The sequence below is a fragment of the Protobothrops mucrosquamatus genome, unplaced genomic scaffold (genome assembly GCF_001527695.2).
Source record: "Protobothrops mucrosquamatus isolate PMUCROS unplaced genomic scaffold, P.Mucros_1.0 scaffold_141, whole genome shotgun sequence".
In the NCBI taxonomy this organism is placed as follows: domain Eukaryota; kingdom Metazoa; phylum Chordata; class Lepidosauria; order Squamata; family Viperidae; genus Protobothrops; species Protobothrops mucrosquamatus.
In genome coordinates this window covers 990,921-1,007,719 of record NW_015386217.1, presented here as the reverse complement: position 1 = coordinate 1,007,719, position 16,799 = coordinate 990,921, and the positions used below count along the sequence as shown (strand labels likewise).

The 16,799-nt window shown below is 37.3% G+C and overlaps 1 protein-coding gene across 1 annotated transcript; it reads left to right on the top strand.

The window, feature by feature from the left end:
- Positions 1-1,054: 1,054 nt before the first annotated feature.
- Positions 1,055-15,300, top strand: ATP6V0E1 (ATPase H+ transporting V0 subunit e1). The gene is made up of 4 exons (XM_015818685.1): positions 1,055-1,211; positions 5,100-5,147; positions 12,893-13,022; positions 15,024-15,300. The coding sequence occupies exons 1-3, from the start codon at positions 1,108-1,110 to the stop codon at positions 12,984-12,986; spliced, it is 246 nt and encodes an 81-aa protein (XP_015674171.1). The 5' UTR covers positions 1,055-1,107; the 3' UTR covers positions 12,987-13,022; positions 15,024-15,300.
- The last annotated feature ends 1,499 nt before the right edge of the window (positions 15,301-16,799 follow it).

Below are 16,799 nucleotides of genomic sequence, written 5' to 3'. Positions count from 1 at the left end.
GGTCATGACATATTGTGACTTTTTTTCCATTGCCGGCAATGGGGTGGGCGTGCTTTTGCTATGATGTATCCGGCTGCAGGTCGGCAGCTTGACACCCCTGAACTACAGCATCCTTTATAATGTTTTGTGAGCAGAGAAAATACTGAGATACTCCAGGGTTATTTTTATTGTTAAAATCCTAATTACAAACTGGTCTGGGAATGGAAGATTAATACAGATTGCTGCCCAGACCTGTGTTCTTTATTGGTTAAGGTACAAACTCTCTTGTATTCAGATGATCTGCTTTAAAAGTTGAATTTCAAACCAGCTCCCCTCTGTTTAACATTGCCCACTGCTCATCTGTGCCTATTGCCTTAGAGTAGTAGATACTACTGTGAAATGCACTATCAAATCTCTGCCACTTTTCATGGTCAGATTAAGTACCTCACTTCCCAGTTTCCTTTTCTGCTCATTTTGCTGCAGTTCGTGTTGTAAGATGGAAAGGGAAATGGGAAGTAGTCTTTAAACAAGAGTAGCTTTCTTTTCAACTCTTACATGAAGGGGAGAAATAAATCTTAATTTTCAAAAGTAAGTATTTCGCTGCGAAATGCGTTAAACCTTAAGATAGCATAGGCAGTGTTTCTCAACCTTGACAATTTTAAGGCATGTGGACTTCAACTCCCAGAATTCCACAGCCAGCATTGCTGGCTGTGGAATTCTGGGAGTTGAAGTCCACATGCCTTAAAATTGTCAAGGTTGAGAAACACTGAGCTAGAGCTACAAATAATACAGCCGTGATCACGTGAGAGTAAGGCGAGCCACAAAGCTAGGTGGCGAGTTGCAGGCCACCGGGGCCGTTCGAGGAAAGAACGACCTTCGGCGTTCGGCCTACTGACCTCGCTGTGCAACAGGTTGAGGCTACTGACCAGAAAGCCGCGCTCTTCACGAGAGCAACGAGAAAAGACCCGGCCCTCCTTGCACGGGAACCCCGTCCAAGGACGCCTTCCGCAGACCCGCCCTACGGCTGCTCTGATTGGCCAGGAGGCCGAGGCAGGCGCGGCTACAAAAAACGGGGTGTCAATCGGCCGTCGCGTTGGTTAGAGCCGGAGTCGGTGGAAGGAGGCAGCTATGGCGTACGGCGGCCTACTAGTGCCCATCATCGTCATGAGCGTTTTCTGGGGGGTGATCGGGGGAGTTTTGCCGTTTTTGGTTCCCAAGGGCCCTAACCGAGGGTAAGTGACCGGAAAAGGAGACCTGGGGGGCGCGCCGTGGAGAAGGAAGGCGAGGCGAAGACCCTGCCCTCCCCCTCCCCCGCTTTGGCCTGGTTGCCTACCCGAGAACGCTTGCCACGGGCTGCGGTGCAAGAAACGACGGGTGCGCCTCTTGCTCGGAGAACCCCCGCAACGCAGCTCCCTTCTCTTTTTTTCCCGCTTCCCCCCCCCCAATGTTGCCGGCAGGTCGCCTGCTCCTTCCCGGGTTGGCGTTTGAGGGTTGCCTCTTCATCGTGATACACCCCCCCCCTCCCGGAGGGCACCCCACCCTCCGGGCGAAACTACTTGGGCTTGGGGGGGGGGTGTCCTGTGTGTCGCGAGACCATTCCTTGGAACATCAACTTCCAGGGAGGGAGGCAGGCCGGAAAGGGGGGGGGCAGCCCTGTCAGCGCCTTGTGACGGTTTATTTTTTCAGACAGCTTTTTATTTAAGTTCCTGTTCCTACTCAAAGGGGCATGAGACAGATGTTCCAGTTCTGTCATTATAGCCCACTTCTGTAAACACCAATAATTGAATATTAATGGCATTTTAGCTAACTTCCCTTTATATTATTATTATTATTATTATTATTATTATTATTATTATTATTTCATTACTTTTACAGCACTGATATGAAATCAAAATGTGGTTATTGCTTTACGTTTTTGCTTATTCTATTTTAAATCTATAAAGTGCTTTTTTTTTTTTTATTAAATTGCTAAGTGGAGGTGGATGGAAGGAATGGAACAAAAAAAAGGAAACTGAACGGTGTCCAGGGTGATTTGAACTCTAATTCTCATAATACTCTGATGGTTGTTTTTGTTAGTAGTAGTATCAGAAGAGGTTGTAGTTCAAAGGATCTTGAAGGTAAGAGATTGCTGCTCCCTACAATTAAGCAGAAAAAGAGCCCCATTTGCAGTACAGCAAAATAGATGTGCAAATTAGGAAGCAGTTTTGCCAATAGAAGGCAGACTTCTGAGAAAGGAAGTTTCAAAATTAGGCTGTTTTGGATAAGAAGACTCTACTATTTCTACAGTTGGATTTCAAAAGAAGATAGCATTTGGAGCAAGATCTCCTTGTCAGTTCTCAAAGAAACAGGTTCTGAAGTATTCTGACCCAAAACTATTTGGGTGTTTTGCAATAACTTCAGTTCAGAAATGTAGTGTAAATCAAACAATATAGAGTTGCATACTTCTAACCCAATTGCAGTTTCTGAAGGACACCCGATGTACTTCTCAAAATGATGTTTGAGTAAGGGATGAGTAAATGTCCTGATTTGCCTTCTCCAAGGAATATCTGAGCTGGTCTGTGGGGTACAGGAAAGTCTTGGGATTATTTAATTGCACTTTATATGTTGCACTGGATTTAGTTACATTGTTCTTAAGTGGCTTTTTATTTCCTTGAACTTGTAGAACAGGAGTCTTTGTATGCTAAATTGCCACATACAACAGACTTTCATAGCATAGATAGGTATATTGTGATCACTTTTAATAAACATATCAATTCTATGTGTGACTAGATTTTATTAATAGATAACACAATGAATTTAAGAAAATGATCCAAAGTATAACAGAATAACAGAGTTGAAAGAGACCTTGAAGATCTTCTAGTCCAATCCCCTGCTCAGGCAGGAAATCATACACCATTTCAGATAAATGGTTATCCAATTTCTTTTTAAAAACTTCTGGAGGCAAGTTGTTCCACTGATTAATTGTCAGGAAGTTTCTCCTTAGTTCTAGGTTGCTTCTCTCTTTGGTTAGTTTCCATCCATTGCTTCTTGTCCTGCCTTCAGGTACTTTGGAGAATAGATTGACTCCCTCTTCTTTGTGGCTGCTCATAGATATTGGAACACTGCTATCATGTCACCCCTGGTCCTTCTTTTCATTAAACTAGATATACCCAATTCCAACAACCGTTCTTTATATCAGGGGTCCCCAACCTGTGGGCCACGGGCCACTATTGGACCATGAGGGGTTTGCAACTGGACCGTGGAAACGGCCGGCAAGTGCACACATGTGCATCCTCACTTGCATGAGCAGCACACGCACATTCCATTTCTGTGAAACGTTGGGGAACTCTGCTTTATATTATTCTCTTTTTGGTACAGAACATATATAAACTTCCAAAATGGCTGTATTTCTGTAACTCTATCAGTGCCCTGACCTTCATAAAATTCGCTTGAAAACAGTCATCATACTTAACAGATTAAAATAATTAGTTCAGTGTACAGTGTTTTCTTTTTGTCTTGAATAGAAATTAAGTTCTCTAGCTGAGTCAACTGTCATCTGTTCTAACTGTAACCTAATTCATTGTGAGGATAATGATTGTATACATGCTTGGCAGAAATAGTAAGATAAATATATTTTTTTTAAAAAGGAAAGCAAGGATAACTAGCCATACTAGTGGTTCCCTGGTCTTTTATTTATGGAAAATCTGCAAAATTTCATTTTCATTCCCTCATAGGGAGTATAATTTAAACAGAATTTTTCCCCCTGAAAACATTGTTCTTACCATTGCCATGGTGCCTTTATATAGAGTACTAAATTCCTTGTGTTAAAACCCACAAATAGTAATGAGCTTGGTTCCGATCTTTGTGGTAAGAATAGCTTCCCCTTAAAATTGCATAAATAATTTATGGCCTATAATGAAAATACTGATTTTGCAACTGTCTTCTATTTAGAAAAACATTTTTTAGGTCCAAGTGCCAGATGTTGAATAATATTTGCATAAACTTCATGAATCTGGGAAAAGAATGACCAAATGAATGGTGGTTCTCAGGACATATTTTGATGCCCTCTATTCTGAACAAAGTCTTATTCATTAGGCTTATACAAGCAGTCTTTTTTATGTAATTGGAGCTTTGATATTTTTTTTTGTCTGATTTACTAACACTACTGGAACAACAGCCAAAGCAAGTTTGGTGCAGTGGATAAGACATCAGGCTAGAAACTGGGAAACCATAAGTTCTAGTCCCATTTTAATCACAAAGCCTGGGTGGCCTTGGGCCAGTCACACTCTCTCAGCCCCAGAAAACAGGCAATGAGAAGGCACTTCTGAAATATTGTAAAACTGCAAGGACTTATCCAGACATTTCTAGACACTGGGATTATATATGATAATGTCTGAATAATGCATGTTTTTAAAATGTATATATAAATTCTTATATGAATGGGCAGTATTTTATTATTTTGGGTAACTTATTTTACTTTAGTTGGGAAGGTCAGGCAGCTAACTCTGATAAATATATCTACCTGCTATAGTTCCTGAGAATTTATCAGCCATAGGCTATGGATGCCTTTAGCTTCTCATGGTGACTATGCATACAGTATATGAAAGGTACTTTTTTAAAAAAAAATTAGAATAAGGAGTAGAGGCAGAAGAGGAATGAATCCCAAATTTGGAATGGTGGCATTTCATTCTTTGAAAACACGGCTGAAAGATTGAGTTGTGGATCCAAAAGTTCCTGGCAGCAGAATGGAAACTACTGGTGGAACAAATTTCCCATTCTATCCCAATGATGTGGATTAGAGAGTTTGGAAAGAAAAGCTTTACACTTTCATTTTACATTTCATACAAGTTGGCTGTATCCTAATGATTCACTCTTATTGTAAATTTACCGTAAACATGGCTTTTGTTTACTCTGAACTGCGAATATAGTACTGACTTACTCTACAATAACCTAATTTAATCTACAGTACCCTACATATTTTAACATTTAGGAACACTTTGGAAAATTATTATGTAATGATTATATCAGTATCTCTAACTTGTGTATAATAAGAGTAGAAAAATACCTTTTTCCCTTTTTTTTCTAACGCCAGCTTGTAAATACAACTTCCAGTTTATTAGCCATCTTTCTTCTTTCCACAGTGTTATTAATACAATGCTGGTGATAACTGCTGTGTGCTGCTACCTGTTGTAAGTACTAATGTTTCATTCCATATGTGGTAAAAATCTATGCTGTAACTACAACATATTTTGAGTTTAGTGTCTTGATTGTGGAATGGGAAGACTTGCATCATAGTGGATAATGCAAGAAAATATGTACATGACATATAGCAGTGGTGGCGAACCTATGGCACGCATGCCAGAGGCAGCACTCAGAGCCCTCTCTGTGGGCACGCGCACCATGCCCCAGAGATGGCAACCATCCCTCTTCAACCAGCCACCTGCTAACTCGCCGAAGTCCCATGTGGCCGGATGCATCCCAGCACAGCTGGTTTCTCTCCCCCCCTGTCCCTCCTGGCCTCGCATGCTCTCCTTTTCCCGGGCACAACTCACTGCATTGCCTCCTCAGCTGTCCAGCTCAGAGGCAGCTTCTCTGAACTGCTGGCGGCAGGCTGCGGAGCCCCAGAGTGCGCCGGTCGAGGGACTGGCGGGCTGTGGCTGCTGATGGACACTGTCAGCTCCCATGCGCTCGCTGGCCTCTGTGTGCGGGGCCGATGGTATCAGGCAGCAGCCGCCCCGTCCCTGCCTCGCCTTGCCCTCTGACAATGGTACCCTCGCCCTGCCTCGCCTTGCCTCACCCTTCAGGACGAGCCTCCTGCCCATTTTCCCACCTGCCAGAGACCCCCTGGATCTCCTGCCCGGCCCCCACAGGCGTCCCTCCCCACGAGCAACATCAAGGTGACCACGCCCACCTTGGCCACACCCACCCAGTCTGCCATGACCACCACAGCCACGCCCACCCAGTGGGCCATGCCCACCTGGCACCCGGTGATAAGTGGGTTTTGGGTTGCAGTTTGGGCACTCAGTCTCTAAAAGGTTCGCCATCACTGACATATAGGATTGATCTGTAAGTGTTCAGACATGTATTTTTTGTCATTCAGTGTTTTAGTCATAAAAAGACAGCATAACATTGGTGGGAAATATATATCTATGCAACTTGTTCATCTTTTAATATTTCCTACTTTAGTATTGTTTCTACTTATTATTTTTATTAAGTTAAACTATTTTAGTAGAATTCTGTACAGGAATGAAGGCTAAGTGCGTTTTTGTTTTATGGTGTTAAATCCTTTGCAACAATCTGTGCATTTTAATAAGCTATATCTTCTGCTATTCTTTAAATTCTCTGAATAGTTGCAGAAATAATATTCCTGAATACTGTGATAATGAAAACAGAAAAAACAAGCTACTAATCTGAAATATCATTGTGTATAGCAAGTTTTCTCTAACCATTGGTCTTCATCTTGTCTTTATAAACTGTGAGTCACATTGTTTATTCCTAAACAAGATTTAGTTTACTGTAGCTTGAAGTGGCCTAGAAGACAGAAGTGCTACGTAACTTGTTTTTTGTACACATGTTGTACTTATTTATGGTTCAACAAACCCAAAGACTCATAAATATGAAGCTATGACCCTGATGACTTTTAAAAATGCTCTGCATTGTGATTTCTCTTTGTTTTAATGTTGCATTGAATGAAAGTCCCTGTATTCCTTATCATTGGCTCTTAACAATTGTAGATTAATGTCTGAAGAATCGTCGCCCTCCCCCCATATTTGAAGTAGTTAGGAGACTTCCAGACCTACTTACATCCATATTCGCATAACATACACCTATAGTAATAATTAGCCATTTTTATACATTTTTTCTTTTAGGCTAGCCTGTTAGCAAAATAAGGAAGTTATATTATCCTACGTTCTTGGCTTCCAATCTATTAGATAATATTTTGGATACAGCCATCCATAAAGTACTTTGGAAAGAATTTTTCACAGTGTTGAGAGATTGTGTCGGGCATAAATTAGAGGTTAATAAACTTGGAAACACATTGGAAATGTAAGTTTCAGAAGATAAGTGTGAATTTAGCATAGCTTACACCCACATACCTTGGTAGTCACCAAAGGTAATATCTTTCCTTCTTCCTTTTAGCACCTAACCAGTTGAACTAGTGACTACGAGATTCCTGTGATTGTCAGTCTCCCTTCTTGCTTGCAAGTTAATTTACCCAGTAGCTTATCCATTGGAAGGAAGGAGCTACTGCATTCTTGAGCTGGTAGAATGCCAATATGGAATAACTTTGTATGAGGGGAAAATGACCACCCACCCTCATTTAATTTCCCCCAAAAATTACTTATCTGCAACAATGGCAGTGCCTAATATGTCAGTGAGAGTATTCAGTTATCCTGCCCCTCATCAAAAACATCTGAAGCCAGGTCTGTTATTTGAACTTGACTGTAGTAAGTGGTGAACCAAGAAGATCCATGAATGGAAAAAGGTGTCTTTATATCAGGGGTGTCAAACTTGCCATGTCACGTGACGTGTCGTGACATATCGCGACTTTTTCCATTGCTGGCAATGGGGTGGGCACAGTTTCGGCATGACGTATCCGGCCCGCAGGCCAGCAATTTCACACCCCTGCTTTATATTATACTGAGCACAAGTATCTGCTTTAAACCACAATGATATCAAATTGATAAAACATGCATCATGGCACAACCCTCTCACTATTCATAATTTGATTCCAATATTGCGTGCAAGTACATAAATCACAGGGTGTGTATTGTATTATCACAAGGCATTTTTGTTAGTTACCCACCCCTTGCAGCCTTCCATGGTGACTCAAGACTATTGATATATCCAACTGATATTATTGATATTGACAGGCAGCAGCTTGTTTCTATTTATTTAAAGTAAAACTTCAAAATGCTATGAATGGAACCTTTTATATCCAACCATGTGTAACCTTTCACCTAAAACATCTCAGTGCCAAGAGCTTTGAGCAGAATTTTTCAGCATATGGTAATTGTGCTATCTGTTGAGAAATTTCAAGATCTACAAAACAATACCCTATTATATAGTGATTCTGCAGATTGGGTTACTTGGCTAAAGAAGTAATGTATTTATTGTATTTATTTAGCAAATGTATATAGCTGCCCATCTCACAAATGAGATTCTAGGCAGCAAACCACAACAAATATTTAAAACAGGTATAAACAACTATTATTAAAGACAATTAACAAATAGAACTAAGACTTTAATAGTAAAAAAGGAGAAATTACATTGATGGAAAACATTCTGAGGTTTTTCCGATTAAAGCTCTTCTCTTTTTTCCCACGTCACCTGTTTTTTTTTTTCATTTTATCAGTGTGTTCTCTACATTAATTTTATACTTTATAATTTTATAAATAGAAGTCATCATAGCAGATGGGAGCACTAGCTGATTTTCATTGATCCCCAAAATACTAAGCAGTGTTGGACTTAATACTTGGGAAGCAACCAGGAAAGTCAAAGCTTGGCTAGCTTGGGGGGTATACCTTCAAGAACTTTTTAATTAGCATTTTTATTTATCAGAGAATAAAAGGATAGTTATTATCCTTGACTGTTCATTTCTTTTAATTTTCCTGATACTTCTAAACAACCATGTTACACTTAAGCATCTTACATAAATAGCATCGCAGTGTATATATGTTTATTTAAGTTGTGTGAATTGAAGAATTGCAGCACAACTGTGAGTGGAAGTTCTTTCTAGCAAGTGATAGTAAGGGATGAGATGCTCAGTTTAAATCTTCTTTGATTATTCTATTATTAATAAAGCATGTAAACATACCTTAGTATAAAGCTTAGGGTGAAGAGCTGCTTAAGAGTTGAAATATAATGGTCATGCAATAATTTTATGTCTTTCTAACTGCATTTCCTGCTTCAGCTTGCCAGCTGCATAATTAAGCTCACTTTCTATCCAGTTTCCCATTATGTTATTCAGTTTTAGCAGATAGCATTAGAAGATGATTGTAGCAGATTTCCCCTTTCCCAGTATTTCTGCATGCTAACTATAGTTCATAATGAATACATGACTTTTCTTAACTTAATAATCCTAATGTTTTTGCTTCCAATCAAAAATGCAGTATTCAAACAACAGCTTTGAATGTCACTGTTACTGTACTAATGGGGTCTCTATTGTTGCAGCTATAACTAATTATTTCAAAACTTATCCTTGCAATAGATGGATGAGTGAAATGTTAAGCAGCTATTTTGCTGTCAAGGGCTCAACTTTATCTCCTTCTGATGTTTGTCTTTAAGACTTCTATTTTATATCAAAATAATAAATCAGATATTCATAACAAATTCTTGCTTTTAGTTTATATGCAATATTCCAGCAACTGATTTTTGAGACTGGTAAAACTGTTTATCTTGTTAATGGAAGCAAAGCCTTAACACGGCATAACTGACACAATGAGTTCTTCCTCTTTTCTTTATACTCTGGGCAATGAAAGACTATTGGAATATACTGAAGTGAACTCACATGAAATCTGCAAAAGACAGTACTGACATTGTCTGGAATTGCTCTGTTTGCTGCGTGAATCCGTTTTTCTTGTGTCCAGTGACTAAATCTATTTTTCAATTTATATTGTCTTCCATGTTCAGAAGATTTTAAACTAACTCTTAAAGAGTCCCTGGTGCTCTCTGAGCTTGGTTGTTTTCTTGCAGATGTTTCATTACCCAAACTAGGCAATATCATCAGTGCTAGTAAGGGGTGCTATTTGCTATTGGTTTATATACTAGTGGCCCGCCCTGTCAGTGTTGGTGGGGGCGGTCTTAGAGTTTCTTTGGTTGGGCTGTTTACTGTTGGCTTGTTTGAGAGTTCCTTGATTGGGGTATTGTTTATTTAGATTGTTGGTTTGATGTTAATCTTGGAATTGATCTGTATTTATTTGGGTGCTGATTGCTAGTGGGGAGGTGTTTGGGATTTTTTGTTCTCTTTTTGGCTTATGATTTCTTTTGCACAGTATATAGATATTCTTTATGCTTGTGTGTCTATTGATGGCTAATTTTTCAGAGTGCCAGGCTTCTAGAAATTTTTTGGACTTGGCTTGGTCTGGGATGGTCACAGTTTCCCATTTGAAACGATGGTTAAGTCTGTGTCCAAATATTGTGAAATTAAAGAGTTTTCATCGTATCTTCTGTCTGCTAATTGATGTTCATGGATGCATTTTGACAATATTCTGCCTGTTTGTCCTGTGTAGTGGCTGTTGCAGTCATTAAACTCTTGCCCAAAAGGGCTGTGAGAAATCCAGGGTAATTTGGAAACTGGGTAACTTGCCCCTGAATAAGATAGAAAACTGTTTATTAGCCATGGTATTTCAATGCGGAATTCATAATAGGTGCACTGTGCAGCATATTTGTGTTTTTGTGCGTATGCTTTTCCAAAAGTCTTGAGTAATACTATTCTGCTTTGTAAAAACTCAGTATTCAGTACAACAAAAAGAGTCTGTTTATATTTATTCATTTCCCTACCCCAACCCCGTTCTCTTTTGTAAGCTAGGAATGCATTTTCTTTTTCAAAATAATCAATTTTTGGAAACATTTCCCACATTTTTGTCATCGAATCTCTGTTAGTTTCAAAGAGTACATTCCACAGTTGGTTGGAATGAGGAATTATAATTAACTGTGGCCAGGAACTAAATCCCTGTGTTTGTGAACTAAGTATAGACTATAGAATGCATTCCAAGCTTTTGTTGCTGCACATGACAGGAAATAAATATCGGTAAGAGCAGAGACCATACCCTGTAGAAAACACTTTATCCACAACTTCTGAAGGACTTCAGAAGTTTCAATTTTTTGAAATATAAATTGATAGAAATACTGACTTAGGCAGCCATAAGTAAATATTTGCAGTGGTACTTGCACGTTATATGGAAAGAAGATAAGAAATTATGAGTTTTTTTTTCCTAGAAAGGATCACATATAATATTGTGCTACTAGAGGTCCTACTAATTTGATGTTGGTAAAGATATCTGTAATGCAGCTGTCTATCCTGCAGTCCCTGTTGACTATCTTGTACAGGTAGCAGTAAAATAAGTAAAATGCTAACGTTTCTTAAGGTCCTATATTTTCTTTTAAAGGTTTAGACTCATTTTTGTTTACTGTTTAACATATATCTAAAATTAGAGGGAGAAGTTGGTTAACAAAATCTAAAGAGTTAATTTTGTATCTCTGTCTGTGGATGCTGTTGTTTTATCCCCCATCTGATCAGTATTTTATTTCCTGGTCCAAGCATCCAGGTTTGTGTGGAATTTTCCATGACTGCCAAAGCTCTCTGCATTTATAGCAGCTCCCATTACAAAGCTGCTTTGCTGTTTCTCCTCCTTCAAAAGCATTCTAGAAATAGCAGTTAGATGTGCCATTGTGTTCACAAAGTGTTTTGTATACTGAACATTAGTTCAGCAGTAATTTTAAAGATTTTAAAGTCCATTTTCAAATCTGAATTGTTAAATTGAGTGATTCAAAAACAAATGTGCTGCATTTTCCTCTGTGTTTTCCATTGTGAAAAATGTTTGTGTCTTAACTATGACTTCTGTTTGGTTAATGTGACCATTGCTTTGAGAAGGAAAGTCATGTATATTGTAATATACTGCTGGGATTTCAAAAGCTTAAGAGCAATTTTGCATAACATTATTAAAATACGTGAGTATAAGCTTTTTCTTTGCAAGAGATGCATGATAAAAATAATTAACTTTTCTCTTATGTTTTTTTCTTGTGTCCAAGGCAAAAAAGTCACCAGCAGTAAGGTGGCATACAGATATATCTCTTTTTTTTTAAATTTTATTAAAGGAAGATTTTACAAAGATTTTTTAAAAAACTACAGAAACATAGAACTATAAAAAGAAAGGTAAAAGAAAAAGTAAAGAATAACAAAAAAGAAAAATATCTTTAAAAAAGCAAACTCTGATCATCTTTGTAGCAGGTATAGACATGATCATTACCATCTCCATCTTCTCATATTACATATCGTAGTTTTCTTCTTTCCATAAACAAACCTTTGTAATCAGTCCCAAAATCATTTAATTCTTTTCCATTCTCAGGAAGAAATCTATAAAGGAAAGATACTTAAAAAAGCAAATTCTGATCATATTTGTAACATTATAGACATGGTAATTACCATTTCCACCCTCTCATATTACTTAGTTTCCTTCTACAAATCTTTGTAATCATCCCAAACTCTCTTCATTTTTTTCCATTTTCAGCAAAAAGTCTCTAAAGGAAAGTAAATATGTATTCTCAAAGCAGGACACATTTACTTAGAAAACAAAATACAAGATAACTTATAGTTCAGATTAATATGTATACTAAAGAGGTCTGCAACAAAATATTGCAGTTTATAGTCCTCTTGCCAACTTTGCCCTTCTCGGTGGTATTCCTTTCAAATTCCTCTGATGTTCTCCTTTTCCATTTTTTTCCTCAGCATTCCTGTGGCTGCTTGGGATACTTATTGCCTGTTTTCAGGAGCAAGGGAGGAAAGACTCCCCCCCCTTTTTTTCTTGTACTTTTCCTTGTACTTCAGCAGTTTTTTCCATGCGTGTGCGATGAAGTCATTTGGCTACAAAAACATAATTCAAAATCTAAAACTTGGGAATTTGGTAGGGGAAAGTTATTGGGATGTTAAACATGATATATCTTTAGTTTATATTATATAACATTTTATCCCTTTTCAGAAAAGTATAAACAAAAGGATAATTGATAGGATTATCCATTCCTTGAAATGAAAAAAAGCATTTTCTAAGAAATATATCCTGGACTTCTAAGGAAATCCTAAGACTATTATAGTCCTTTTCTTTTGAAACTATAGTTCTATTAGTATTTGTGTAGATGCTAGACTTATTCTATTTCTGCCTTGTCAATATTCTTTATTAGCCAATTCTTTAATAAATCTGCTCTTATTTTGCAGCTGGCTAATTGCCATTCTGGCTCAGTTGAACCCACTCTTTGGACCACAGTTAAAAAGTGACACAATCCTGTATCTGAAGGAACACTGGCCTTAACAATTACATCTTTTTCTATGGCAGTATATGAGCTAGGTAAATGCCATTTTATTCTTCTTGTTTTTTTACTATATTTATATATCTCTTTTTGTTCATGTAGTGAATATTGTTCTCCCTGTTCCATCATTATTATTATATAGTTTTGTGATTACTTTAGTGTATGTGTGCAGCATATCTGAGATGACAGAACATAAAACTGGGAGCTCAAAGCAATAATCTTGCCAAGTTAGGATAGTTATTGCATAAGATGAAACCAACTCACTTTGCTGAAAAAAATATAATCATAAAACTTTCTTAACAACATTATTGTGTAAGAGAAAACACTTAGCTTTTCAGACTCAGCTTCTAGAGTTTGATTGCAGTTCATCAGACTTAGAAACTGGAATTTGGTTGGTCACTGATTAAAAGAGGTTGGATAATAGTCCAGTGATAGAAGGTTAATTATAGAAGGCCAAGGAAAGGACTAATGGAACTGGAATTGGCATTCTGGTCAACATATAGAACAGTTTCTCTTTAGATCTGTTGACAGATTACCTTAATATAGTGTGCTGTATGAACATAGTGACTGTATAATATAAACTGAGATTGATATTTATGTGCAGCTCATGGTCTCAACCAAAATATTGTTTTGTACCTGTTTCAAAACCACAATAAAAGAGATTTCCATGTAGAGAATTTAGTTATGGTCATTTTTTTAAAATTTAATTTTTCTCCAATTATTCCTTAATATTATTTTCATATGAAAAATAATGGATATTTTCTTTTACATTACTGAAAACTATTAATAGCATGGGTCCTTTTTATTATTGGCAATATCTGTGTAAACTGAATTCTAAACTTCATATTGACATAGAAGACTTTTACTATACCTACATAGTTATCAATGAGAACTTCAAAAAACAGACAACCCAATGTAATTATACTAATTGTCTAAGCCAAACAGGCAAATCAGTCCCCTTTCTAAGCCATCATAAGTTGTTAATTCACAAGTACTTTTGTTCATTGCTACTGGCAAGACTACAATATTCATTTTATTTGCATTTTAAATACGAAACAGAATAGAAATGCAGCCATACCACTTGGAGTTTAAGTGCACTGTATGGGATATGAGCAGGTTTTTCAGGTCCAGAAGTTAGGGAGTACTTCTGTAGGGAATCTGGGGGCTGGATAATATTGTTGATCATTTGAGCAGAAATGGTTTTGAGTGTGGAATGGTGAAGTTTGCCACACAAATATGATTATAGAAAGCATTATACCAAACCATGAATCTGATTTCTGCTATAACCAGTTCAGTTTAGAAAGCTTCTTTGCCTTTTACTTCCAGAACTTTGATTTCCCCAAATATCTATCATTTGCTCTGTTGGAAACAAGCTGATGAGTGATGTTATGCTTTTAATTATCTGGTTCCCCCCCCCTTGAGACAAAGTGTTAGCGTTTTCAAATCAGACATGGAATGAATTTGGGTGATGACTCAGGATTGGGGGTGTAGGTTTATTTCCTATTTAAAATTTTAGTAGTTCATAAACGTCAGCGATCATACTGTGCCTTGCAAAGAGATACCTTACATGATGAAGCAATGATCTTTGTCATATTTGTTATGGTGAATTTACTCTTGCCAAATAACTTTGATTTGGAAGTACGAAAATGTCAACAAAAATTTGGAATTAGCTAGGCTCTCAGCCTTATTAGTCAAAACTAATATTCTTCCTCTAGGTTCAGTTTTCATTTTAAATGGCTCCTTTTAAAAAAGAATGTAATCTGACTGTTAATTAATATTCATATATTGCTGCATTTATCACAGTTTCACGAAGGAGTAGCAATTATATTGAAGCAAAAACTAGTATTTCAACACCCAAATGATACTGCATATTAAAATAAAACTTTAAAGTAAAGTTTTGCATGTTAAAGTAAAACTTTACTTGGAACTGTTGCAGTGTCTTGAATATTAGAAGCTTTCTATCAGAAAATCTTATTATTGTTTGACTTTTGGATTAAATGCTTCTGAAGTAAAATAAATTGTTTTTTCTTTCTTTATAGGTTATGATAAAAGTTCCATTGATTGAATGATGCCTTTACTGTATTTGAATCGATCCATGTCTACCTTAATGCCTCTGTTCTGTTAATGAAGAATATTTAACTCAGACATTTTTAATATTCCTGAAGTGCCTAAAGGGTACTTTGTACCTGATTTCTGTAAACTTTTGCTTGAATTTCAAGTGTTACAAAATGTTCCATCATTTCCTATGATGGCTAGGTTTATCGACAACACCTATATCTCACCAGTCAAACTTGGAATAAATTTCTATTCTGTTAACTTTTCTGGCTTTATTTGAAATGTTATTTTTGCATAAATATATAGAAACATAAGTTTTGAATCACACATTTATGAATTGATGACTTTTAGAGTGCTGTTAGTTTTATTCAAATACTCTCAATAGTTTAGTGACGCTTATCTAGGCTATTTCTTTATAGCTTCATTGATGGTATCCTTCCTCTTGCAGATATACCTGCACATTCAGAAAATCTAGATCTCATGTCCAATATCTTCTCAATCTTATTTTCTCAAATGAATTCCAGGGCCTAAATATCATAAGATAATGGAAATATGAATAGCTTCATTGGATTTGTAGAGTACAGCAGAAACCTGTAAAATTGTGTTCTAAAGTCCAGTGTAATAATGTCCAAATTACAAATACGTGAATTTAGCCAGGAATTTCAGTATTTATATATAGAAGTTAAGGTTACCAGTATTTGTTATATTCAAAATTAAATTATAGAGAGATCTATTCATTAAATAGCTAAAATTGTTGTTTAGGTCAGATCAGAATTTACAGTAGAAACACTGGTGATGATTGAATGGTCAGAGCTGAATGACGTGTATCTAATTCAAAAATATTAATAAATTATGTCAGGTACAAAAGATAATTCAGTGTAAATGGTAATCTTGGATACATTTTTAAAGCAATATGATGCTCATGTGGAAATACTGCAAGGGGATGACTAAGCTTTCTGAAGACAATCATGAACCAAATCCAAATCCTAGGGGTTTGGATTTGTGGACTTCAGCTCCCATAGCTGGCTGAGGAATTCTGGGAGCTGAAGTCCACAAGTCTTAAAGTTGTCAAGGTTGCAGACCCCTGGCCTAGGCTGAATCCATATATGTGCATACTTTCCCCCCTCTTCTCTGTGTCATTTACACTAGGATGTATGAGCAAACTACATTGAAGAACACTCTTAGAGCTAATAAGAAAATTTTGGTCCAGTATTTTGACCTCTGAAGGTATATTTACACATATAGGTAGTCCTCAACATACGACCACATTTGGGACCAGAATTTCCATTGCTAGCAAGTTGGTGGTTAAGTAAGTTGCGCCCAGTTTTATGACTTTCTGGATACAATTAAGTGACTCATTGCAGTTGTTAAGTGAATCATACAGTCATTAAGTGAGTCCAGCTTCCCATACTGACTTTGCTTTGGAAGCATCTGGGAAGGCTGCAAATTGTGCTCATGTGACCCTGGAATGCTGCAACTGTTGCAAATAAATACATGCCAGCTACCAAGCACCCAGATTTTGATCACATGACTGGAGATGCTGCAGTGGTAGTAAATGTGAAGACCAGTTGTCACTTTTTCAGTACTGCGGTAGCTTCAAGCCGTCACTAAACAAAGGGCTGTAAGTTGACAACTCCCTGTATTTGAATATAACCAACTTTAGTCAACTACAGATGACTCAATCCTATATTGAGATAGGATTTAGAGAATCGTTTGGAGAAGACAATGCCTCCTTGGGATCTATTTGTAACTTTGTTATT

What these genes read in the sequence shown, in the direction of transcription:
- ATP6V0E1 (XM_015818685.1), top strand. Translation starts at nt 1,108, where the DNA reads ATGGCGTACGGCGGCCTACTAGTGCCCATCATCGTCATGAGCGTTTTC. An exon ending in CCCAAGGGCCCTAACCGAGG is followed by an intron (nt 1,212 to 5,099) that starts GTAAGTGACCGG and finishes TTCTTTCCACAG; the next exon opens with TGTTATTAATACAATGCTGG. An exon ending in GCTGTGTGCTGCTACCTGTT is followed by an intron (nt 5,148 to 12,892) that starts GTAAGTACTAAT and finishes CTTATTTTGCAG; the next exon opens with CTGGCTAATTGCCATTCTGG.